Below are 27,498 nucleotides of genomic sequence, written 5' to 3'. Positions count from 1 at the left end.
TGGCTTAGAAATGCCACTTTATACTACTGTATACTTTTTCTTCTCTATGTCCGTAAGGCCTGGTACAGTGTCAAACACATAGTAGGTGTCCAGTAAATATTCATTGAATGAATGTATGAAAATGTAGTCAGTATATTTAAATTAATAATCACAGAACTAAGTTTCACAATATATGACCTATTTTCCTTTTCCCCCTCATTTGAATAGGGCAGGAGAAGAAAGATACTAACCTACTATTAAGTCATTATTCTTGGAGACTCAAAGGACTGTGAAGTGAGCGCCAAATATAAAAGTATAAGGACATTTGTAGTACTCTGAAAATATGGTAGATGGGTTTAAATGGTTATTTCGCCTGTATACCTCTCTAACTCTCATCTTATGTCCCTGCCCTTTTTTTTTTTTTTCTTAAACAGCTAATCTTTTTGAAAGAATATTCCTATCTTCACTTTGTCACCCTCCACTTGCTCCTTAACTGAAATTTGGCTTTTGGCTCAGTCGTTCTTAACAATATTGTCCTTTGAAGTCTAAAATCCCCATTCTAAATCCATGGTTTCGTTCAAAAGCCAGTTCTTACTTGACCTTTTTTTCTGCATTAGACACTGTTGATAGCCCCTTCTTTAAAAAGCTTTTTTCCCCTGGGTTCCTTATATTTCACTCACTCCTGGGTGCCTCTTTCATTTATTCTTTAAAAGTTATTCCTCAGGCTTTCATTCCTGCTCTCTTCACCACCACCACTTCTCACTTTTGAGTCCTTCCAATTCAATGACCTCTAAATCCTTATCTTTACCCCAGACTTCTCAGTCCATCTGCCTTCTACACATCTTCAATTGGTCGTCCCATAGACACCTGTGTGTGTCTTAAAAAGTCATTCTCCCCCAAACCTACTCTTATGCCTGTGTTTCTTCCTTTGGTTAATTTTAGAACCATCATCATTTAAATTCTCTAGGCTCACTTCTCTCCTCCACTTCTCCCCTGTACAGCGGATGTCTAATCTCTAAGGATTTTATCTCCATGTTTCTGATATATCGCTGTCTTTTCCATTTTCACTGCTCTTCCCTAAATATGAACCTTTCTCCTTGTCCCAAGCCTGTTTCCTTTCTCCTTTCTTTCGCCCCACAATGCTACCAAAGTGGGCTTTCTAAAAGCACTCTAACAACGTTATTCCCTGCTTAACACACCTCAGAGATTTCATGAGGCTTTAGGAGGAAGCCAAACCCCTTTCCTTGATGTACAAACTTCTCTGATATGGGTCTTTCTGCTCCCCCGACCCCATGTTCTGCTAAAAACACACAGTTCTTCAGATGCAGCATAGTCAGGCCTCCACACCTTGGTACCTGCTATTCTCTTTCTATCAAGTGCCCTAGCCGTCCTTACCCACCTCGAAAATGTCTGTGTATCCTTGCAGGCCCAGCATCAAGCAACACCTCTGTGAAACTGCCCTTGCTCCATCCAAGGAGGATCATCTAACTTCCTCTTTTGTGTCATCACTGTAATTACAACCTACCTCTATTGTGTCACTTATTGTACTGTATTGTTTTTATTTTTTAAAGTCTCCTTTACTAGAATGTGAGCTCCTTAAGGGCAGGAAAAGGAACTTTATCCATTTCTGCATCTCCACAGCATAGTTTTTGGCATATGAACACTTAATAAATGTTTGTTGAATAAATTGCTTTTAAAGTGACATTCATTATGTTAATGGTCATACCTTCACTCCAAATATTCTTTACAGTAAGAGTCAGTAGACGCCCAAGGATTTGTGGATTTTAGGGGGGGGGTCAATAAAACTCAAACTGTATTCAAAATTTTGTGTGGTTTTGGCAAGTTATGTAAGGGGCCTATTATGGAAAAATGGTAAGAACTCTTCTTTCAGGGGAAAACATCACTGAAGAATTTCTTAAATAAAGAAGAGCTGCCCAGAATTATGGGCTAGATAAATTTATACCTTTTTAAGAACCTAAGGGGGAGAGAGACCTTCAAGATGGCGGAGGAGTAAGACGCGGAGATCACCTTCCTCCCCACAGATACATCAGAAATACATCTACATGTGGAACAGCTCCTACAGAACACCTACTGAACGCTGGCAGAAGACCTCAGACCTCCCAAAAGGCAAGAAACTCCCCACGTACCTGGGTAGGGCAAAAGAAAAAAGGAAAAACAGAGACAAAAGAATAGGGACAGGACCTGCACCTCTGGGAGGGAGCTGTGAAGGAGGGAAGGTTTCCACACACTAGGAAGCCCCTTCGCAGGTGGAGACGGTGGGTGGCGGAGGGGGGAAGCTTCGGAGCCACGGAGGAGAGCGCAGCCACAGGGGTGCGGAGGGCAAAGCGGAGAGATTCCCACACGGAGGATCGGTGCTGACCAGCACTCACCAGCCCGAGAGGCTTGTCTGCTCACCCGCCGGGGCGGGCGGGGGCTGGGAGCTGAGGCTCCGGCTTCGGTCGGATCCCAGGGAGAGGACTGGGGTTGGCTGCGTGAACACAGCCTGAAGGGGCGAGTGCACCACAGCTAGCCGGGAGGGAGTCCGGGAAAAGGTCTGGAGCTGCCGAAGAGGCAAGAAACCATTGTTTCTGGGTGCGCGAGGAGAGTGGATTAAGAGCGCCACCTAAACGAGCTCCAGAGACGGGCGCGAGCTGCGGCTATCAGCGCGGACCCCAGAGACGGGCATGAGACGCTAAGGCTGCCACTGCAGCCACCAAGAAGCCTGTGTGCAAGCACAGGTCACTCTCCACACCTCCGCTCCCGGGAGCCTGTGCAGCCCGCCACTGCCAGGGTCCCATGATCCAGGGACAACTTCCCCGGGAGAACACACGGCGCGCCTCAGGCTGGTGCAATGTCACGCTGGCCTCTGCCACCGCAGGCTCGCCCTGCATCCGTACCCCTCCCTCCCCCCGGCCTGAGTGAGCCAGAGCCCCCTAATCAGCTGCTCCTTTAACCCCGTCCTATCTGAGCGAAGAACAGACGCCCTCAGGCGACCTACACGCAGAGGCGGGGCCAATTCCAAAGCTGAACCCCAGGAGCTGTGCGAACAAAGAAGAGAAAGGGAAATCTCTCCCAGCAGCCTCAGGAGCAGCGGATTAAATCTTCACAGTCAACTTATGTACCCTGCATCTGTGGAATACCTGAATAGACAACAAATCATCCCAAATTGAGGAGGTGGACTTTGGGAGCAACTGTAGACTTGGGGTTTGCTTTCTGCATCTAATTTGTTCCTGGTTTTATGTTTACCTTAGTATTTAGAGTTTATTATCATTGGTAGATTTGTTTATTAATTTGGTTGTTCTCTTCCTCCTTTTTTTTTTAATATATAGATATATATATTTTTTTCCTTTCTCTCTTTTTGTGAGTCTGTATGTTTCTTTTTGTGATTTTGTCTGTATAGCTTTACTTTTACCATTTGTCCTAGGGTTCTGTCTGTCCTTTTTTTTTTTTTTTTTTTTTTAGTATACTTTTTAGCGCTTGTTATCACTGGTGGAATTGTTTTTTTGATTTGGTTGCTCTCTTCTTTCTTTCTCTCTTTTCTTTTTTCCTCCTTTTTTTTTTGACTACTTTAAAATTTTTTTTATTTTAATATTTATTTTTTATTTTAATAGCTTTATTTTATTTTCTTTCTTTCTTTCTTTTTTTCTTCCTTTTCTTCTGAGTCATGGGATTGACAGGGTCTTGGTGCTCTGGCCGGGTGTCAGGCATTTGCCTCTGAGGTGGGAGAGCCGAGTTCAGGACATTGGTCCACCAGAGAGCTCCTGGCTCCATGTAATGTCAAACGGCAAAAGCTCTCCCAGAGATCTCCATCTCAACGCTAAGACCCAGCTCCACTCAACGACCAGCAAGCTACAGTGCTGGACACCCTATGCCAAACAACTAGCAAGACAGGAACATAACCCCACCCATTAGCAGAGAGGCTGCCTAAAATCATAATAAGGTCACAGACACCCGAAACCACACCACTGGACGTGGTCCTGCCCACCGGAAAGACAAGATCCAGCCTCATCCACCGGAACACAGGCACTAGTCCCCTGCACCAGGAAGCCTACACAACCCACTGAACCAACCTTAGCCACTGGGGGCAGACACCAAAAACAACAGCAACTACGAACCTGCAGCCTGTGAAAAAGAGACCCCAAACACAGTAAGTTAAGCAAAATGAGAAGACAAAGAAACACACAGCAGATGAAGGAGCAAGGTAAAAACCCACCAGACCAAACAAATGAAGAGGAAATAGGCAGTCTACCTGAAAAAGAATTCAGAGCAATGATAGTAAAGATGATCCAAAATGTTGGAAATAGAATGGACAAAATACAAGAAACGTTTAACAAGGACCTAGAAGAACTAAAGAGCAAAGAAACAGTGATGAACAACACAATAAATGAAATTAAAAATTCTCTAGAAGGGATCAACAGCAGAATAAATGAGGCAGAAGAACGGATAAGTGACCTGGAAGATAAAATAGTGGGAATAACTACTGCAGAGCAGAATAAAGAAAAAAGAATGAAAAGAACTGAGGACAGTCTGAGAGACCTCTGGGACAACATTAAACGCACCAACATTCGAATTATAGGGGTCCCAGAAGAAGAAGAGAAAAAGAAAGGGACTGAGAAAATACTGAAGAGATTATAGTTGAAAACTTCCCTTATATGGCAAAAGGAAATAGTCAATCAAGTCCAGGAAGCACAGAGTCCCATACAGGATAAATCCAAGGAGAAACATGCCAAGACACATAATAATCAAGCTATCAAAAATTAAACACAAAGAAAAAACATTAAAAGCAGCAAGGGAAAAAACAACAAATAATATACAAGGGAATCCCCATAAGGTTAACAGCTGATCTTTCAGCAGAAACTCTGCAAGCCAGAAGGGAGTGGCAGGACATATTTAAAGTGATGAAAGGGAAAAAACTACAACCAAGATTACTCTACCCAGCAAGGAACTCATTCACATTCGATGGAGAAATTAAAACCTTTACAGAGAAGCAAAAGCCAAGAGAATTCAGCACCACCAAACCAGCTTTACAACAAATGCTAAAGGAACTACTCTAGGCAGGAAACACAAGAGAAGGAAAAGACCTAAAAAAAACAAACCCAAAACAATTAAGAAAATGGTAATAGGAACATACATATCAATAATTACCTTAAGTGTAAATGGATTAAATGCTCCAACCAAAAGACATAGACTGGCTCAATGGATACAAAAACAAGACCCGTATGTATGCTATCTACAAGAGACCCACTTCAGACCTAGGGACACATACAGACTGAAACTGAGGGGATGGAAAAAGATATTCCATGCAAATGGAAGTCAAAAGAAAGCAGGAGTAGCAATTCTCATATAAGACAAAATAGACTTTAAAATAAAGATTATTAGAAGAAACAAAGAAGGACACTACATACTGATCAAGGGATCAATCCAAGAAGAAGATGTAACAATTGTAAATATTTATGCACCCAACATAGGAGCACCTCAATACATAAGGCAAATGCTAACAGCCATAAAAGGGGAAATCGACAGTAACACAATCATAGTAGGGGACTTTAACACCCCACTTTCACCAATGGACATATCATCCAAAATGAAAATAAATAAGGAAACACAAGCTTTAAATGATACATTAAACAAGATGGACTTAATTGATATATATAGGACCTTCCATCCAAAAACAACAGAATTCACTTTCTTCTCAAGTGCTCATGGAACATTCTCCAGGATAGATCATATCTTGGGTCACAAATCAAGCCTTGGTAAATTTAAGAAAATTGAAATCATATCAAGTATCTTTTCCAACCAAAACGCTATGAGACTAGATATCAATTACAGGAAAAAATCTGTAAAAAATACAAACACATGGAGGCTAAACAATACACTACTAAATAACCAAGAGATCACTGAAGAAATCAAAGAGAAATCAAAAAATACCTAGAAACAAATGACAATGAAAACACGACGACCCAAAACCAATGGGATGCAGCAAAAGCTGTTCTAAGAGGGAAGTTTATGGCAATACAATCCTACCTCAAGAAACAAGAAACATCTCAAATAAACAACCTAATCTTACATCTAAAGCAATTAGAGAAAGAAGAACAAAAAAACCCCAAAGTTAGCAGAAGGAAAGAAATCATAAAGGTCAGATCAGAAATAAATGAAAAAGAAATGAAGGAAACAATAGCAAAGATCAATATAACTAAAAGTTGGTTCTTTGAGAAGATAAACAAAACTGATAAACCATTAGCCAGACTCATCAAGAAGAAAAGGGAGAAGACTCAAATCAATAGAATTAGAAATGAAAAAGGAGAAGTAACAACTGACACTGCAGAAATACAAAGGATTATGAGAGATTACTACAAGCAACTATATGCCAATAAAATGGACCACCTGGAAGAAATGGACAAATTCTTAGAAAATCACAACTTTCTGAGACTGAACCAGGAAGAAACAGAAAATATAAACAGACCAATCACAAGCACTGAAATTGAGACTGTGATTAAAAATCTTCCAACAAACAAAAGCCCAGGACCAGATGGCTTCACAGGCGAATTCTATCAAACATTTAGAGAAGAGCTAACACCTATCCTTCTCAAACTCTTCCAAAATATAGCAGAGGGAGGAACACTCCCAAACTCATTCTATGAGGCCACCATCACCCTGATACCAAAACCACACAAGGATGTCCCAAAAATGAAAACTACAGGCCAATATCACTGATGAACATAGATGCAAAAATCCTCAACAAAGTACTAGCAAACAGAATCCAACAGCACATTAAAAGGATCATACACCATGATCAAGTGGGGTTTATCCAGGAATGCAAGGATTCTTCAATATACGCAAATCAATGTGATAAACCATATTAACAAATTGAAGGAGAAAAACCATATGATCATCTCAATAGGTGCAGAAAAAGCTTTCGACAAAATTCAACACCCACTTATGATAAAAACCCTCCAGAAAGTAGGGATAGAGGGAACTTACCTCAACATAATAAAGGCCATATATATGAAAAACCCACAACCAACATCCTTCTCAAGGGTTAAAAACTGAAACCATTTACAGTAAGATCAGGAACAAGACAAGGTTGTCCACTCTCACCACTATTATTCAACATAGTTTTGGAATTTTTAGCCACAGCAATCAGAGAAGAAAAAGAAATAAAAGGAATCCAAATCAGAAAAGAAGAGGTAAAGCTGTCACTGTTTGCAGATGACATGATACTATACATAGAGAATCCTAAAGATGCTACCAGAAAACTACTAGAGCTAATCAACGAATTGGTAAAGTAGCAGGATACAAAATTAATGCACATAAATCTCTGGCATTCCTATACACTAATGATGAAAAATCTGAAAGAGAAATTAAGGAAACACTCCCATTTACCACTGCAACAAAAAGAATAAAATATCTAGGAATAAACCTACCTAAGGAGACAAAAGACCTGTAGGCAGAAAACTATAAGACACTGATGAAAGAAGTTAAAGATGATACCAACAGATGGAGAGATATACCATGTTCTTGGATTGTAAGATATTGTGAAAATGACTATACTACTCAAAGCAATCTACAGATTCAATGCAATCCCTATCAAAGTACCACTGGCATTTTTCACAGAACTAGAACAAAAAATTTCACAATTTGTATGGAAACACAAAAGACCCCGAATAGCCAAAGCAATCTTGAGAAAGAAAAACGGAGCTGGAGGAATCAGGTTCCCAGACTTCAGACTATACTACAAAGCTACAGTAATCAAGACAGTATGGTACTGGCACAAAAATAGAAAGATAGATCAATGGAACAGGATAGAAAGCCCAGAGATAAACCCATGCACATATGGTCTCCTTATCTTTGATAAAAGAGGCAAGAATATACAATGGAGAAAAGACAGCCTCTTCAGTAAGTGGTGCTGGGAAAATTGGACAGCTACATGTAAAGGAATGAAATTAGAATACTCCCTAACACCATACACAAAAATAAACTCAAAATGGATTAAAGACCTAAATGTAAGGCAGGACACTATAAAACTCTTAGAGGAAAACATAGGCAGAACACTCTATGACATAAATCACAGGAAGATCCTTTTTGACCCACCTCACCTCCTAGAGAAACAGAAATAAAAACAAAAATAAACAAATGGGACCTAATGAAACTTAAAAGCTTTTGCACAGCAAAGGAAACCATAAACAAGATGAAAAGACAACCTTCAGAATGGGAGAAAATATTTGCAAACGAAGCAACTGACAAAGGATTAATCTCCAAAATTTACAAGCAGCTCATGCAGCTCAATATCAAAAAAACAAACAATCCAATCCAAAAATGGGCAGAAGACCTAAATAGACATTTCTCCAAAGAAGATATACAGATTGCCAACAAACACATGAAAGAATGCTCAACATCACTAATCATTAGAGAAATGCAAATCAAAACTACAATGAGGTATCACCTCACACCAGTCAGAATGGCCATCATCAAAAAATCTACAAACAATAAATGTTGGAGAGGGTGTGGAGAAAAGGGAACCCTGTTGCACTGTTGGTGGGAATGTAAATTGATAGAGCCACTATGGAGAACAGTATGGAGGTTGCTTAAAAAACTAAACATAGAACTATCATGCGACCCAGCAATCCCACTACTGGGCATATACCCTGAGAAAACCATAATTCAAAAAGAGTCATGTACCACAATGTTCATTGCAGCTCTATTTACAACAGCCAGGATATGGAAGCGACCTAAGTGTTCATTGACAGGTGAATGGATAAAGAAGATGTGGCACATATATACAATGGTATATTACTCAGCCATAAAAAGAAACGAAATTGAGTTACTTGTGCTGAGGTGGATGGACCTAGAGTCTGTCATACAGAGTGAAATAAGTCGAAAGAGAAAAACAAGTACCGTATGCTAACACATATATATGGAATCTAAAAAGAACAAACAAAAAAAATGGTCATGAAGAACCTAGAGGCAGGACTGGAATAAAGACACAGACGTAGAGAATGGACTTGAGGACACGGGGAGGGGGAAGGGTAAGCTGGGACAAAGTGAGAGAGTGGCATGGACTTATATATACTACCAAATGTAAAATAGCTAGCTAGTGGGAAGCAGCCGCATAGCACAGGGAGATCAGCTGGGTGCTTTGTGACCACCTAGGGGCGTGGGATAGGGAGGGTGGGAGGGAGATGCAAGAGGGAGGAGATATGCGGATATATGTATATGTATAGCTGATTTACTTTGTTATAAAACAGAAACTAACACACCATTTTGAAGCAATTATACTACAATAAATATGTTAAAAAAAAAGAATCTAAGGGGAAGGTGAGAGGTGTTGTAAGTTATTTCATGCAAGAATTTTTCTTAGCTTAATGTGTGAATAAACATGTACTATCTAATAGCGTATTGGTATTTTAAATTATGGCATTTCATATCAAATTCGTGTATAATACTGATTAGTGTATATCACCTCTAGATGTGAAGTACATACAGTTATCCACTTAATGATAGTTCAACTTAAGATTTTTCAACTTTACAATGGTGCAAAAGCGACACACATTCAGCAGAAACTGTACTTCCACTTTTGAATTTTGTTTCTCCCAGGCTAGCCGTAGGCAGTATGACCCTCTTTCGTTACCTGGGGCAGCAGCAGCACTGCAGCCCCCAGGCAGCCATGCAATCAGAAGGGTAAACAAACCACACACAACCATTCTGGACCCATAGGACCATTTTGTTTTTTACTTTCAGTACATATTCAATAAATTATACAAGATATTCAACACTCTTATAAAATAGGCTTTGTGTTAGATGGTTTTGCCCCACTGTAGTTTAATGTAAGTGTTCTGAGCATGTTTAAGGTAGCCTAGGTTAAGCTGTGATGTTCAGTAGGCCAGGTGTATTAGATGCATTTTCACTTACGATAAGCCAAGGAAGATCTGTAATTATAAGCTCACTAAAAGCAAACGGTCATTTGTAACTCCTGGTATTTTTCTCTTTTCTATGGTAGCACAAGGCTTCTTATCCTTACATGATAGAAACTCAATCGGTGTAGTCTGTTAAGAGAGATTAAGAAAACCAGACCTCCAGATAAAAGCACAAACACTTTTATTTTTAACAGTAGTGTTTTGTTACAATTTAGTGAAACAACAAATAAATACATTCATTGGCCACAGCTATACTTTTACAACCAGTTTGAAACTGATTATATAGCTGAGAAACACCATTAAACAATAAAAAAGGCAGCTATGCATAAAAAAGCCACTTTAGCTATAAATTACATTTTTCATAAAACTACTACCAGCTATAATGAGTGGCAAGAGTTTCAAAATTAATGACCACCCAAATGAAACGATAAAAACAAGTACTGCTAACCACTGTAAAATTACACACTTAAGCAATGAAATTCTCTGTTCTAATTAATGAACCAAAAAGAAGGTTTGAAATTGTCATCATGTGCTTCAGTGCAGGATGAACAGGGAATCGATAGCCCTTTGATTTTAAAACAACTCCTTCTTTCGAGACCAGGCTTAAAGTGCTCCTAGTGCTTTGGAATTTTTAAGCAAAAACTGGGCCAGAAGTTTATCTTTTTTGTCTTTGGTGATATATTGTGGGAGATGTGTATAAGGAGACAAATGCAAGAATTCAGGTACCCTGGTCAGGGGTAAGAAATTTACAAATCTCAGATTTGGAAGAATCAACTAATGCAGCTGAAAGAACGAAGTTATTTTATCTGAAATATTTTTAAAAAGTAACCTTTGCTTATCTGGTCAAATAGGAGCATTATCTAGGGAAGTCTAGGGAAGCTTTACTAGAAAAAATTTACTTTATCACTTTGAACCCCGAGGACTAACAAAGGCAACACAGATCTTCTCAGATAGTTCTAGATAATTAGATATCTAACATTATTAGGAAAATAAATAGTTGGCATTCTGAAAAGAAACCCAATAACTGAAGTCGCAATCAAAATATACTCAGGTAAGTGCATGTTATGTTGTTCTGTTACTACCAAGGTTAACTTCTATACTGTAAATTTTTAAATAATTTGGTTGCATTGAGAGAATTTATTATAAATAAACCCAAAGTAACATTTATAAGTTTATGCTTTTGACTGAATTCAGAATCATTTTGTATGATAAAAAGGTGAAATTTCTTTGGCTGTGTACCAGCCTTCCAAAAGATCAAAAGCATTATAAATTTCATTTTTTTCTTGGGGTTTCACTTATTGTTATACTTTTATGAAGTTACTGAATCAATTAATCAAAAAGTTGAAAGGTATTTTATGTAAGAGTAGAAATAAAACATAACTTTCTAACCAAAGTAAAGACAGAAAAGGATAGTTGTATTAGTTCCAGTTCTGAAGAAATAGATCAGCAAACAATTGTATATATAGTTAGTCGTCTTTAAGCATGTTGTGACAGCTTCCCAGTGTGCCCGTTACCTTGGCATCTTGAGGTATTCAGCATCTACTTCTTTCCATATAGACACTGGTAGAAAGTGCATTTTAAAATTCTCTATTACCTTAGCCTACCATGTATTATTTTTTAGGTCCAAGATAGGACGTTCAAGACAGTTTTAATGTAATTCTAAAAGTATTCCAATATTGTGAACCACTGGTTTTATACTTACCTAGTTAGTACATTTACATAAGTTGTTCATTTAGTCTACTGCTGGAATTAATTTGAATTAAATTTAATTTGGCTTTACCCATATACAAGATATAAAAATGTGAAAACTAAAGGAGGAATTACATGTCTTACAAAGTATTGCACTTTAGTTCACTGCAATAACATATCATGATTTAATTTACCTGAGGATAATCCTGATTCAATAGGAATAAGTAAGATTACCTATATTTTGTTTCAGCTAAATTGAATGCCTTTGAAAATGTATTCATGTTTTAACTCAGAGTTATACATTTTATGAATAGTTCTTAAATGCATCTGTAAACTTGTTTAGTCCCAAGAAGTTTCTACCGAAATCTCCCTATGCAAAAATTACTCTTGCTTTCTTGAAGAATCATGCTTAAACTACTACATATATCTTAATCATACAAAATAATCACTTGACCAAGTCTACTCAAAGTAGCCACATAATTTTGACTGGTATACTTTCCTCTTGAAGAAATGACTGTGGCTTTCCAAAGAACACTGCTGGTCCTCACTGTAAAGGATTACTACCGTCATTTGTTTAAAATGATTATTTGAATAATTTCAGTTGGTACTGTACAATCATGCTTCAAAGAACTATCTTCAATGAGTACATACTTTTTAGTAGATCTTTCAAAAGAATGGTACATTTGTATGCCTTCATTCTGTGCACTGTTCACACTATAAACTTTACTGGGTAAGAATTCCACATGGAGTATACTGCTGAATATACAGGCTTTGATTTTTGTAGGGAAATTGCCTCCTAATTTGGTGTACAACATAATATCCCAATGTGAACACTGGGTATGACTTTGGGGACTGCAGTGTACTCTTTCAGGACAAAGGTAAAAGTGCAAATATGCAACTATGCATTTGATGTTCCAAAGTCAGGATGTTTGGAGGCCATCAAGTGCCTTAAGATCTAATCCCTCTTTTCTCCCACTCCAAACTTTCCACTGCACTTCATTTTACCAGGACGAGGTCAAAAGTAACAGCCGTGTCCCCCACTGGACACGGCCACATTTCCAGGCTTTGTTTTCTGTTGCAACAGATAATGGAATGTTTATGTAGATGTAATTTAAACACACTGGATATACACATTCATGGAAAACGACTGAAGAATCACGACTTGGTAATGCCGTCAGTTTTGTGGTGTTACATATAAGCTATGGTGATTGTTCATATCTAAATTACTACAAGTAAAGAGCAAAGGAGCAGTATCTGTCATAGGTCCATTCAGGTGGGGAGAGACTGTGTAACTGTTGCTGCCACACCCAGTCATGGTGCCATACCAGCCCAAACCTTGTGAATTTGATAAACTGCAACAAAAAAGGGCAAAAAAGCCAAAGGACTGTGATCAGGATGTAATAAGTCATGTTGGCATTTTTAGTTTTCAATGAATTTTATAATACAGTTAGTATCAAATATATTGAAATATGTTCTTTGCCAAATAACATAATGGCTCTCTACAAAATTCAATGACTTTTATCTAATATCCTTGATTCTATATCACATATTAGAAAATAATGAATTAATACCACTCAAAACTAGTAGAACTTGATTATCAGATAATAATAATAACAATATAGTGCTTATTATGTAGTCGGTTCTACTCTAAGACATGTTTGTGTGTGTGTATATATATGTATATGTGTATATACATACATATGTACAGTATGTTTACACACACATACACTCATTTAATCTTTACAACAATCCTATCAGATAGGTTCTATTACCACCCCTATCTTACAGATGAAAACAGACTAAAAAAACTGAGGTTAAGTAACTTGTCCAGATGAAGTGAGGATTATAGAAAATGCTACATCAAACTCAAAGCATTATGTAGGTGTGCATTAAGGCTTTCTCTTTGCACTGACACATAGCTAATGGTATGGACTTGCAAAGATTTTGGAACAAGTAGGGCACACGAAGATTTTCTATGGCACCTAAGCTTCGCAAGAGTTTTATCTAGGGTTTCTCTGTGGAGTTCGAACAGCAGACTAGATACGGAAACATATAAAATCACTATAATAGTATTTCTTCCCTGCTCACCAACCCCCATCAGCTCTGAACTAACAAGGAATCCTGCAATAAAATGGTACCATTTTACCCCCAAAGGCATTTCTCAAATAAAGGTAATATATGGGCTTAGAATCAGATGATAATTCTTTATAGTACAGGTCCCATCATGGGTTTAACATCTACTGTTCTAAGCTCCAATGTTAAATGATCTTATTTATTGACATATATCAGCAAATCACCCTTTTCATATTTGGGTTAAAGCTTAGATTTGTTCTTTTGAATCTATGTCAGTACTAATTCAGTACATCTACCTTCCTTCTCTGGAACTTCCCAGTCTTGGCAAGTCATCATCACTATCATATCGTCTTGGATTGTCAAAGAAGTATGCTCTGGAACTGTAACTGTGACTATTTATCATGCCAGCAGGTGCCTGTGAACAAAGTATTAGATAGCATATGAAGATCTACTTTTCAACTAAGAAAGGAGGCCGGGATCTATAATGCTTTTTAGTCTTTGCCAAAAATAGAAAATCAATATAAATGTTCCATTATTTTTTAAAATAAGGAGAACAGACATTAGGTAATATTATGACATCATACCAAGTTCTGGTTTAATCTCTGTGCCCGGAAAAACAGTACCACCGACCATGCTGGCACATGTTCCCACAGAAAGAGGACCATTCCAAATACTATATACTCTTCTCCACTTATGTCTTTTACATGAGCCTGTAAATAGAATATGGCAGAGCAATTTTAAAATCTGTTTTATGTGTAAGAAATCACCCTCCACAATCAACTTGCTTCAGGTAGGGTAAGTTAAAACATCAACTTACAAGCACATAAAACTCTAAATTAATTTTCTATATTTTATGGTTTCTCATGTAATGATATTTATCCTTTAAAGGTCATAAAAATGCTTTGCTATTAGGTAGAATAAAGAGGTACTAACTTTTTCAATGCATCAATTTATGAAAATATTTTAAATACATGGGTAATGGGGTAGACGGTTTAGGCCCCATAGTCTAAGGAGAATTATAAAAGAGACTACTGGTTCCAGCTGCTCCAAAGGCAAAATAATTACACTTACCCTGAGTTATACCTGTAGAGAAATGTAACATGCAAGTCGCTCAGCTCTGTTGCTACTTAAAAACATGCTTTTGGGCTTAAACTCCATGTTGGATTTGTTTCTATTCTAATAGATGTGGGAAGAGAGAAATGGGAAAAGGAGTGAAGGGACTCTGCTACATGGAACCACATGTGAAAATTCCTTCTTAGAAAGATAACTGAAATTCAGATAAAATAGTATCCCACAATGCCTTAAATTCAGTACAAAGTTAAATTAATATAAATAAAGATATGACATGTACCCATGTCAAAATGTACTTCTAGGAAAAGGATGGTGAATGCTGGGAAGTCAAATATGCATAGCTAGGGCACCAGGAATCACTACAGAAAACACCTGGACACCCAAAGAACTACGAATGCTCTCCCATTATCAAGACTGATAATGCCAGATTTTCATAAAAGTCATACATCTAAAACTGAACCAAATATTTAGGTTATATGTAGCTCTTGGGTAAGAGAGAATTAATTTCATCCTAACAAATTAAAGACATAACTATATTCACTAGCTAATGACAGGCAACCAATTTATCTAGAGATATTTAAACACCATCCTTTAAAAACTAGTAAAATAGGTTTATGACCAATAGATTTAAGGCACTGTTAGTATTATTAACAAAAAGAAAAGAAAATACTACTTTGGGAGAAGTTCTCTCTGAAGAATGATTTCAAGTGCCACATATAAATGAGGATTTTTAAACATAGAACTTTTAAGTATGATTACTGATAGTAGCTAGAGATTCCATAAAAGTGTTTGCAAGTCAAACACTTAAAACGTTCTCCTAGTCAGGCTAACTTCATTATCATACACTTAGATTGGCAATACATGCTAGGTACTTACCTTATCTGAAAGATTATCCCAGCCATAATTAAATGGACTTTCTAATGTATCCTGAGATATGGTGATCACCACCAAATTATAACATGCTCTTGAAGAGTAGAGAAGAATGACTACAGAGCCTACGACAACAGTCTGGCACAGAGACATACCCTAAAAGAAAAAAAAATTCATCATCATGAAACCCCGCACATTTGTCATGACAAGCCATTCATCCATATACAATATAGTCACCTCTTGCAATGCACTCCTAGAAAACACTGAGTGAGCACCAGTTGAAATAAACTCTTGATTATCTTGCTTTACAATTCCTATTTTTAGAACCACTTGTGTTTAAACTACCCTGTTAATACAAATAAGTTCTTTGCCAACTTGCCCAGTGGCAGCTGGAGGAAGGTTTTGTTCTGCCAAGGTTACCTTAAGTAGTATAGGAATAAACAACTTGGCAAAAGATCTGAGCTTTAATTGACGTTAATCAGAGAGATAGTTTTGTCATAATGAGAAAAGAATGGGAAATAAAAGCATTAGTCCATTTGATACACTTAATTTCCAGTAAGATGAAAAATTAAAATAGAAATACAACTCTTGTGCTATTTGCTTTGTTCTATTAGATTCTGTTAGTTGATGTTATTCCTCTGTTGATGCTGTTATGTTGATAACAAAATGATGCAGGCACCCAAATGCACTTTCAAATCCAAAATATTTTATTACTAAGGCTTTCACCATTTCCCAAATACTGTAAATTGAGGGAAATTTGTCCTTTGTTTTTTGTTCAGAACTTTATCAAGAATGGTCAACTATTTCAGAAAGGCATGAAACTGACAGCAATACTGCTTGTGGTATGTAAAGCACCAAAGCAACACACCTGTAACAGTGTGCATTTATAGCTGTCTCAGTCACAATTTCTATGTATAGAAACAAGCATCTGACTACTACATCGCCCCAAATTTACATACTGAAATATTTATTAATTACTTTCTTTTTATTTCCTCTTTATATTACAGTTAGGGCAATTGCACTGAACATTTGAAGTTATGTGTGTAGGTATGTTAAATAATCTATTAATTTCAGGATAGAAATAGGTTATTAAAGTGTTATTAGAAGGGGTCACTGGGTTTGGTAGGATTGAGAACCATTATTATAGCTGATTTCCTTACAAGAACAACACATTTTAGAGGTATATGAGAAGTAAGCAAACTAAAAGATGAAATATATCTTGAAAGATGTTGAGATAGCAAAAGAGTACCTTCTCTGAGCTGACCTACCACCATAGCAAAAAGGATGTGTGAAAATAAATAAAATTCTAGCAAGATTAAATTTTTTAATCAAGGCTAAAATTTTCTACAATGTGCATTTTTATTTTTGTGAATCCCCCCAAAAATGTTAATAAAAAGCTAATCTAAAAGCAATCCAGTTTCCATTTTAAAAGTACTATATTATTAAAGAAAAGTTAGGTAGCAAGAAAAGTTAGAATGCTGTAAGCGTTACTGTCCTTAAATATAACCATAAGTAAATTTACAGCCACTGCTTTGAGAAATAAAGTGACTGCTAAAAATACATCTTATAATATGGAGATACTCTGCTTATACTTGTAAATACCATAAAAACTACAAAAGTATGAGAAAAGAGCAAAGAATAATATCAAAGCAATTAATAAAATTGCAGTCAAATTACATACATATGACAGAGAAAGAAGCCCACCAATTTAGAAAACAAAATAAGATCCTTCCCACAAAATACAGGATTATAAAACAAAAGATAAGGATTCAGCCACCTGGATAGTGCTGTCGAAAAGTTAAAGAAAATCTTCCTAAACTGAAAAGTCATGACAAACAATTCCACTCAGGAGCAATCCTCAAGGAATGATTCTCCCTTCCTCCACCTCTGACATCTACATACCACATTTTTAGAAATTCCACACTTGACATGTAAAGAAGAGTTAGACCTCACTCCAGCATGCATATCATTAACTAGAGTTCAGTATTTGTTTACAGGTATCTTTAGATGCAGATATGCAGAAACCTCAACTTACCATTCATTGAGTTTTGACAAATGTGTATACAAATAAAGAACATTACCATCACTCCCGAACGTTCCCTCACATCCCTTCCCCAACAGCCAACTCCCCAGCACAAATACTCTCCTGCTTTTGTCTTTTACCACAACTTAGTTCTGCCTACTCTAGAACTTCACATAAATGGAATCATAGGATATGAACTCCTTGTGTAGGTATCATTCACTTAGCATAATGTTTTGAGATTCAGCCATGTTGTTGGATGTACCAGTAGTTAGGTATTTGTATTGCTGAGGTGGACAATTAGGGTGACCAACTCCTGGTTTGCTCATAAGTTTCCTATTTAAAAAAAAAAGTTTCCTAGTTTTAGACTGAAAGTCCCACGTCCCCCAAGACTTCTCAGTTCCGGGCAAACCAGGACAGTTAGTCATACTAATTCCACTGTATAATTACATGAATTTGTTTACATGAGAATTTGTTTATCCATTTTTTCTGTTGATGGACTGTTTCTGTGAACGTTCTTATTCAAATCTTTTTCTGGACATACGCTGCTTTCACTTCTTTTAGGTAAATACCTAACAGTGGAATTGCTGGGTCATACGGTAGGTATAAGTTCAGCTGTATAAGAAACTGCCAGATCTTTTTCCAAAATGGATGTACTTCCAACAAAGTATGAGAGTTCCAGTTGTTCCAATTCCTAGACAACATTTGGGGTTGTCAATCTTTTTCATTTTAGCCATGCTGGTAGATGTTTTGGTTTTAATTTGCATTTCCCCGGATGACTAATGATATTGTGCTTATTGGCCATTTGTATATCTTCTTTGTGAAAAGTCTGATCATATCTTTGACCATTTTTAAATTGGGTTGTCTTTTTGAAAATTATTGAGTTGTAGGCGGTCTCTATGTATGCTGGAAATGAGTTCCTTATCAGTTGTATGTATTGCAAATATTTTTTTGAAGTCTGTGGCTTGCCTTTGCATTTTGATGGGAAATTTTTGATTTTTTTGATGGGAAATTTTAAATTTTAATTAAGTCTAGTTTATGAATTTATTCTTTTGTGATTACTTTCAATGACCTGCCTAAGAGATTTTTGCCTATACCCAAATTGTAAAGATAGTCTCCCGTGTTCGGTTTTAAAAGCTTTAGCATTTTTTTCAGTTATATTTAAGTTTGTGATCCATTTTGAATTTGTGTGTGTGTGTATAATATGAGATGGAGCTAAACTTTCATTTTATTTCATGTGGATAACCAGTTGTTCCAGCACTACTAGCTAAAAAGATTTCCTTTCCCTTTGAATTGCTTTAGCTTCTTTGTCAAAAATCAAAGACTATGTAAGTGTGGATTGTTTCCAGGCTCTCTATTCTGTTTCATTGATCTGTTTTATGCCAGTAACACACTGTCTTAATTACTGTAGCTTTATACTAAGTTTCAAAGTCATGTAGTCTAAGTCCTCTTCTTTTTCAGAGTTACCTTCTGCACTGTTCAATATAATAGCCATTAGCCACATGTGAGTATTACATATTTACATTTAAACTAAATTAAATTAAAAGATCGGTTTCTTTCGGACTAGCCCTCTTTCGAGTGCTCAGCAGTCACATTCTGAATAGTGCAGATATAGAATATTTTCATCATCGCAGAAAGTTGTTGGAAAGTGCTACTTTTTAAGTAATTTGGGTCCTTTGTATTTCCATATAAATTTTAGAATAAACTTGTCAATTTCTATTTTTAAAACCTCAAGGTAGTATTATGATTGGAATTGCATTGAATCTATAGATCATTTTGGGGAGAATTGCCATCTTAAAAATACTGCATCTTCCAATCCATGAACAATGGTCTTCATTGATTTATGTCTTTTTAATTTCTCTCAGCATTATTTTATAGTTTTTAGTATAAAGGTATTGCTTATTTTTTGCAAAATTTATTCCTAAGTATTTTGTTTTTTTATGCTATTAATGTTATAGAATTGCTCTCTGAATTTCATTTTCTAACTGATTGCTCCTGGTATATATGAAAATACAATGTAATTTTGTATTTTGACCTTGTATCCTGAGAATTTGCTAGTAGCTGTTTAGTAGATTCCTTAGGATGCTTTACATAAACAATCATGTTATCTGCAATTAGAGACAGTTTTACTTCTTAATTTCCAATTTTATACCTTTTTGTTTTTCTTGTTTTATTAGAATATTGAATAGAAATGGTGAGAGTGGACATCCTTGCTTTGTTCCCAACTTTAGGGGCAAAACATTCAATACTTTAAGTATGACACTGATTGCAGGTTTTTTATAGACCTCCTTTATCAGATTGAGGAACATTCCTTCTATTCCCTATTGGCTGAACATTTCATTGTTGTTATTTTTAAATCATAAATTTTATTCATGTTATTAAATTTTTAATAATCATGTTATTTTAAATCATGAATTTAAAATTCACGGTGTTGAATTTTGTCAAATGTTTTTTCTATATCTATTCAAATAATTATTTGGTTTTTCTCCTTTGTTCTCTCAATATAGTGAATTACAGTGACTGATTTTCAAATGTTAAACCAATGTTGCATTCCTGGGATAAACTCTTTTTAGTCATGATGTATTATCCTTTTTTATATGTTGCTTAGATTCTGTATCTCTAAGTATAAGGAATACTAGTGTATAATTTTTATTTGTTTAATAATGTCTTTGTCAAGTTTTGGTATCAGAGTAATGCTGTTCTCATAAAACATGTTAGGAAGTGTTCCTTTCTCCTCTATTTTCAAAAGAGTTTGTTTACTATTGGTGTTATTTCTTCTTTAAATATTTGATAAAATTAACCAGTGAAACCATCTAGCTTTGGAGATATGAGGGAAATTTCTGATAACAAATTCAATTTCTTTAATAAATATGGGGCTATTTATATTTGGTATTTTATCTTTAATTAATTTTGTTACGTTGTATTTTTTTTTTAATTTGTCCATTTCCTCTAAGTTGTCAAATTTATCCACAAGGAGTTGCTCATAATATTCCCTCATTTTTCTTTGAATGTCTATAAGATCTATTGTGATTGTCCCTCTTTTATTCATGGTATTGGCAATTTGTATTTTCACTCTGCCTTTTTTGGTACATCAAATTTGTTGATCTATTAGAAGAATTAACTTTTGGCTTTAATTTCTCTATAGTTTCTGTTTCATTGATTTCTATTTTTATCTTTATTATTTCAGTCCTTCTACTTACTTTGGGCTTACTTAAAAACAAAAAACAAAAAACTTTTTCATAGTTTCCCCCAGTTGTTTCTAAGGTGAAACCTTAGGTCACTGATTTTATATCTTTCTCCTTTTCTAATATAGCATTTAAAGCTGTATTTTTCTCTTCAAGCATTATTTTAGCTGCAACCCACAAATATTGGTATATTGTTTTTCACTGTTCTTCAGTTTGAAATATTTTCTAACTTCCCTTGTGATTTCTTTTTTTCCCATGGGTTATTTGTAATTATGTTGCATAATTTCTAAATATTTGGATTTTTAAGAAGATATCATGTTGTTATTGAAACTTAATTGCATTGTGGCCAGACTACATTCTTTGATTCCAGTCCTTTTCATTCTTTGATTGATACCTGTCTTATGGTCCACTGTATGGTTTATTTTGATGACCATTTCCATGATCAATTGAAAGGAATATATATTCTCCAGTTATTGGGAGTCAGTTGGCTCAGGGGTGTTGACAGTGTTGTTCAGATTTTCTATGTCTACTGATTTTTTGTTTTATCAACTTCTGAGTATGGGGCATTAAAATCTCCAACTATGATTGTAGAGATTTTTTCCCCTTTTTTTCTTACTATTTGGTAAGTCTTTTTTCCCCTCTTTATTCCTACTATTTGGCTTCATGTACACATTTATGATTTTTATGTCTTTCTGATGAAATGTACCTCTTTATATTTGGTAATATTCTTTGCTTACCTTTTTATATCTGGTAATACCCTTTGTCTTGAAGTCTCTTTTATCTGATATTAAAGTGCCTTCTTACACTTACTGAATGAATAGTATATTAGTTTCCATCTAATTATTTTTAACTTATATCTGTCTTTATATTTATTTAAAATGCATTCCGGAAGCCAGAGTATAGATGGGTCTTGTTTTTTTAGAAATTCATTTTGACAGTCTCTACATTTTAACAGGAGTGTTTACTACATTAACATTTAATATAATTAGTGATATGTTTAGATTTAGGTCTTATGTTTTACTATTTGCTTTCTGTTTGCCCTTCTTGTGCTATATTGTTGACATTGTTTATTTGTTGTTCCTCTATCCATCATTTTCTGCATTCTTGTGAGTTAATTGAATATTTTTTAGAACTCTATTTTAATTTATCTATTGAACTTTTAACTATACTTTTCTATTTCTTTGTTTTGTTTTGTTTTGCTTTTTGCCTTAAGTGGTTGTTCTAGGGCAACAGTTCTTAAAGTGTGGTCCAGGGACCTTAAAGATCAAAATCAAAATGATTAAAAAAAAGAGTACTAAGATGTTATTTGCCTATTATATTTTCATTCTCTTTTGTATATACAGCAGAGTTTCCCAGTGGCTCTGTGATATGTGATGGTGTCAACGCTTTGTGTACATGTGTGTTCTTGTGTTTTCTAGATTCCTGATATAATAGAATTAGGGTATAAATATATGCATTTTCAGAGATTAACTCAGCTTGTTCTCTGTACCTTTACTGGGTTCTTGTTAGTTTTCTTTGGTTATACCTGCTATATCTGATAAAACCTCATTATTATCAAACAAGTAGTTATTTTGAAATCCTAAAATTGTCCTTGTATCTACATGGCAGCACAACAAGAATAGGTACAATTTACAGATTTGTTTTATAATATTTAAGAGTTTTTTTCAAACACTTAAAATTTTTTTAATTTAATATTAAACTACTTTAGAAATTAATCATTTTACTCTAAGATGAAAAATTTATAATTTTTTTCATATTTAGGAATGGATTATTGGCTAAGGATTGGGGACTTACTGTTTCATTGGTACAAAGTTTCAGTATGGGATGATGAAGATGTTCTGGATATGGATAGTGGTGATGGTTGCACAACAGTGTGAATGTACTTAATGCCACTGAACTGTACATTTAAAAATGTTTAAAATGGTAAATTTTATGTTACGTATATTTTGTCACAATAAAAAATATTTTTCTCTTCATACAGCTTCTTTGTTTACCTCTAAGATGCTGAGAAAGATGAAAGTGTTAGAATTCTCTGGTTCAATGAAGAAAGAAATCTACATCAAAGTAATTGGGTGAAACTGATTTCTTGTTTTGTTTTATCAGATGAAGTGCAATGAAAACTAACTTTCAATAGGTTTTATAAACGTTAATAATTTACCTTATTGTGTCTGCTGTGACAGAACATTATGTCCAAGTTAAGCTGCAAGCATCATTTTGAGACCAATCTTTCAGAGTTTAAAGCAAAAGGAATTGAAATTTTAAACACAGGTGTGGTGAGCACTTTAAACACCACAAATTGTTTTTATTACTTTCCAAACTAGAAATTAAAAAGCCACTCAGGCATTTTACAGGCTAAATTACTATATTACATTGGCTGGCAAAGCACTCATAGTAGCTGAGAGACTAGTAAAGCCTTGTACAGTTAATATTGCTGAATGCCTGCTGGATGAAAAGTCCATAAAAGAAATTATGGCATTGTCATTTTCCAAGATAGAAATTCACTGATTCAAAGATTTAGCTGAAAACATAGTGATTTAATGTCTTGTCAAGAGACTTGTATTTTTGCCTTACAAATATATTAATCTGATATAGAAGGACTAATTTTGTTTATATTCATCAATTATATTCATAATTTTTTTTATATTCAAAATTCATTCATCATTTTGTTTATATTCATTCAGTACCAACTAATCATCCAAGAGGGCATTCTTTTATGTCAATGCCTGAGAAGAAACACAAGTAGTACTGAAATATTCAAAGTGTTGAAAATTCTTCTGATTGTTTATCCTGGGACAATTGTACTGATAATCTCACTAATGGTACAAAAGCAACGGTGGGTAAAACTTTCGGTCTTAGCACAAATCAATGCAGTATCACCAAACTGTATTGTATTCTTCACTACTATGCACTCCCAGTTAAAAAAGAAAGCTTCACTTAAGAATCTCCTTGATGAAGGGACTTCCCTGGTGGTACAGCAGTTAAGAATCCACCTGCCAATGCAGGGGACACGGGTTCAATCCCTGTTCCAGGAAGATCCCACATGCCGCAGAACAACTAGGCCTGTGAGCCACAACTACTGAAGCCCGCTCACCCTAGAGCCCGTGCGCCGCAACTACTGAGCCTGAGTGCTGCAACTACTGAAGCCTGCGCGCCTAGATCCCATGCACCGCAACAAGAGAAGCCACTGCAATGAGAAGCCTGTGCACCGCAACAAAGAGTAGCCCCTGCTCTCTGCAGCTAGAGAAAGCCCACGTGCAGCAGTGAAGACCCAATGCAGACAAAAAAAAAAAAAAAGAAAAAAAGAATATCATTGATGAAGCAGGGAAAATATTTATTAAATATTGACCCTAGAGTACGTATCTATTTAATATTTTGTGTGATGAAATAAGACACGCACTTAAAGAAATTCTGCTGCATCCTGAAGCATAGTAGTTGTCTTGAGGAGAAGCACTTATGTGATTACTTGACTTGTGAGCTGAACTAACCACTGTTTTCATGAAATTCCATTTTCTACTTAACAGACAACTATGGCAGACAAACAATGGTTATTCAGACTTGGTTAATGGGCATACATTTTTTGAAAAATAAATGAAATGAGCCTGTCATGTCAAAGAAAACATCTGACAGTATTTGTTGCCAATGATGAAATATGAACTTTCAAGTGAAAATCAGAATTTTTGAAAACTTGTAAGCATTTGTATCCACTGTAAGACTGGCAGCTTCCAAAAAACTTAAATACTTTTCTGATGAGATTGCTGGTGATATTAACAAATGTGATTTAGGTTATTGTCTAATGAAATGTATCAACATTTTGAAGATCTGTGACCACTCTTTTCTAATGATCAGTGCATGATGTTACAAACTCATTCAAAGTGCAAGATAGACCAATGGAGAGTACAGAAAGTTCACTAATATCATTTTAGATTCCACACGGCAACTAACCTTTAAGAAACCTCCACTTCAGAGTTTTGGTGTAGTATTAAAGAAGAATATCCACAATTATCTGAAAAGGCTATTAAAATTCTCCTCCATTTTCCAACTACATATATTTGTGAGGATGGATTTTCTTCATATACTTCAACCTAAACAACATATCACAACAGATTGAATGCAGAAGCAGACATGAAAATCCAGCTGTCTTCTATTATGTCAGACATTAAAGAGATTTACAAAATGTATAACAATGTCAATCTTCTCACTATTTATTTTTGTTTTGGAAAATATAATTATTTAGCATAAAATATGTTATTCATGTTAACAGATAATGGATTTATTATTGGTATTTTAAATGAATTAATAAATGAATATTTTTTAAATTTCTCAATTTTTTTTCTAAAATGTATATATAGGTAGATATAATCTACATAAACAAAAGCTCTTTGGGGTCCTCAATAATTCTTAGGAGTGTAATGGGATCTTGAGACAAAAAAGTTTGAGAATCACTGCTCTAGGGATTATAATATATGTCCTTAACTTTTCACAGTCTAAGCAATAGTTAATATACCACTTGATGTAAAATGTAAGAATTGCAACCATATAGGCCCTGTCCTTGATGCTATAGTGCTATAGTTGTTATATATACTATATAGAGAATTATGTATTATATCTACATATGTAAGCCTCACATTATGTTATAATTTTTGCTTTGCACAGTCACATTTAAAGAAATTAAGAAATTATATTTACCTACATATTTATTATTTCTTGTGTTCTTCATTCCTTCCTGAAGAGCTAAAATCCAAGCCGATTTTATTTCCCATCAGTCTGTAGAATTTTCTTAGCATTTCTTGTAGTATAGGTCTGTTGGTAATGAACCCTTTTAGTTTTCTTTTATAGAATATGTTTTTTATTTCTTCATCATTCTTTATATTTTTACTTGATGTAGATTTCAGAGTTGACAGCATTTTTCTTTCAGCATTTCAAAGATATTGTTTCCAAGTTTTCTGGCTCCATTATATCTGATGAGAAGTGAGTGATCATTTGAATCAATGTTCCCTTATGTATATGTCATTTTTCTTTGCTCTCAAAATTTTCTTTTTCTTTTTGGTTTTAAGCACTTTGAGTACAATGAACTTAGGTAAGATTTCTATATATTTATCCTGATTGGGCTTAGTTGAGCTTCAAGAAACTATAAATTTATGTCTTTCATCAAAACTGGAAAATTTAGGTCATATTTCTTCAAATATTTTTTTCCAATCTCATTTTCTCCCTCTTTTCCTTTGGGAATTCCAATTATACATAATTTGGCCCTGAGGCTCTGTTCATTTTATTATCATCTTTACCCCCAATATCCTCTGTTCTTCAGACTGGATAATTTCTGTTGATTTAAGTTCATTGACTCTTCTTTCATCTCCAATCTGCTGCTAAGCACAACTAGTGACTATTTAAATATTGTATTTTTTAATTCTAAAATTTCTGGTAGTTCTTAAAAATAGCTTCTATTTCTCTGAGATTTCTCATTTATTCATTCATTCAAGTATATTTTCCTTCACATCCTTGAGCATATTATAAAATCTTTGTCTGATAAATCCAACATCTGGGTCATCTGTGGAGGACTGCCACCAATGATTGCTTTTTGAGTTTTGATTTTTGTTCTTGAGTATGAGTTACATTTTTCCTGTTTCTTCATATATCTAGAGACCTTGGATTGTGTTTTGGACATTGTGAGTGCTATGTTTTAGAGTCTGGATGCTGTTATAGTCCTCTGAAAAGTATTGATTTTTCTTTTTTTCCCTTAAATTTTTTTTTTTTTATTTTTAGCAAATAAATAACCTGGCTAGACTCAAATCCCAAACTATCTCCCATGCATGGATAGCAGCTGAAATCTCAGTTCAATTTCTTTATCCTTAACTGTGCTGCTGCCTGGAGTATGTCCTGCACATGTTTAGTTCAGGTATCAGATAAAAATTTGGCAGAGTTTATAATCAGAATTTGGAGCTTCCTCTATCTGGCTATCTTCTTCCCGAGATTTCCCACTCACTTTCCATCTGGAATAGTTTCTTGAATTTTGTCCTACGATTCTTCAAGCAAGTAAAATAGCGGGTTTCTCTTCAAGTTTTGGCTGCCCCATGGATGGGACTTTCCCTCAGGCTAGAAGCTGTAAAAAATAGGAAACTCACACAGTGTCAGTTCCTTCTTCTAAGGGGTTGCTCTCCAGTGCCTTCAGTGCTTTTTATATTTTGTCCAGAATTTATCTTTGCTTTCTGTAGAAGGTTGGGTCCAATGGAAGCTACTCAGCTAATACCAGAAGTAGAACCCTGCACATAGTTTTTGAATTCATCTCACAAATGCTATTTCCATTTTGAAATTAGAATGCCAAACTAAGCATCAAAAATAAGAAAATAAGGTAGTCTCAATTAGTAAATTTTTAAATGTATTTTGATAATTATAAGGCCTAAAACAGTCTCAAAAAGAGTTTCACGGTGCTAAGACACAATGAAATTAGATCTCTGGCTCCTATGACCCTACCATTACAGAATAGATGGCTTTTAGTGGATGGACCTTATGATCATGGAAAAATAAAAAATTCCGAAAATGCTGGCTGGTCTAGTAAGAGAGTCTAGAAGGGAAAGCTACTTGAGCTTAGGAGTAGATAAAAGATATAAACCCAGGGTTGTAAGCAGGGATTTTTCAAATGGGACAAGTGCGTGGAGGGTTGGCTCAGCAACAGAATAGAACAGAATAGGAAATAAGGCTT

The 27,498-nt window shown here is 35.4% G+C and overlaps 1 protein-coding gene across 2 annotated transcripts in view; it reads right to left on the bottom strand.

Moving 5' to 3' along the window:
- Positions 1 to 12,756: 12,756 nt before the first annotated feature.
- Positions 12,757 to 27,498, bottom strand: part of GPR137C (G protein-coupled receptor 137C) — a 52,242-nt gene continuing 37,500 nt past the window's right edge. The window contains exons 4-10 of one of the 2 annotated variants that reach the window (XM_061182562.1): positions 19,249 to 19,267; positions 17,353 to 17,373; positions 16,461 to 16,464; positions 15,603 to 15,752; positions 14,240 to 14,365; positions 13,952 to 14,070; positions 12,757 to 12,934 (exon numbers count right to left, since the gene is read on the bottom strand). In XM_061182562.1, coding sequence (XP_061038545.1) covers positions 12,757 to 12,934; positions 13,952 to 14,070; positions 14,240 to 14,365; positions 15,603 to 15,752; positions 16,461 to 16,464; positions 17,353 to 17,373; positions 19,249 to 19,267 — 617 coding nt within the window. The remainder of the gene's footprint in view (positions 12,935 to 13,951; positions 14,071 to 14,239; positions 14,366 to 15,602; positions 15,753 to 16,460; positions 16,465 to 17,352; positions 17,374 to 19,248; positions 19,268 to 27,498) is intronic. The other variant, XM_061182563.1, reaches the window with a different exon arrangement.

This window comes from Eubalaena glacialis, chromosome 2 (genome assembly GCF_028564815.1).
Source record: "Eubalaena glacialis isolate mEubGla1 chromosome 2, mEubGla1.1.hap2.+ XY, whole genome shotgun sequence".
NCBI classification, from domain to species: Eukaryota; Metazoa; Chordata; class Mammalia; order Artiodactyla; family Balaenidae; genus Eubalaena; species Eubalaena glacialis.
The sequence above is the reverse complement of the archived record's forward strand: the minus strand, read 5'-3'. Positions and strand labels throughout refer to the sequence as shown.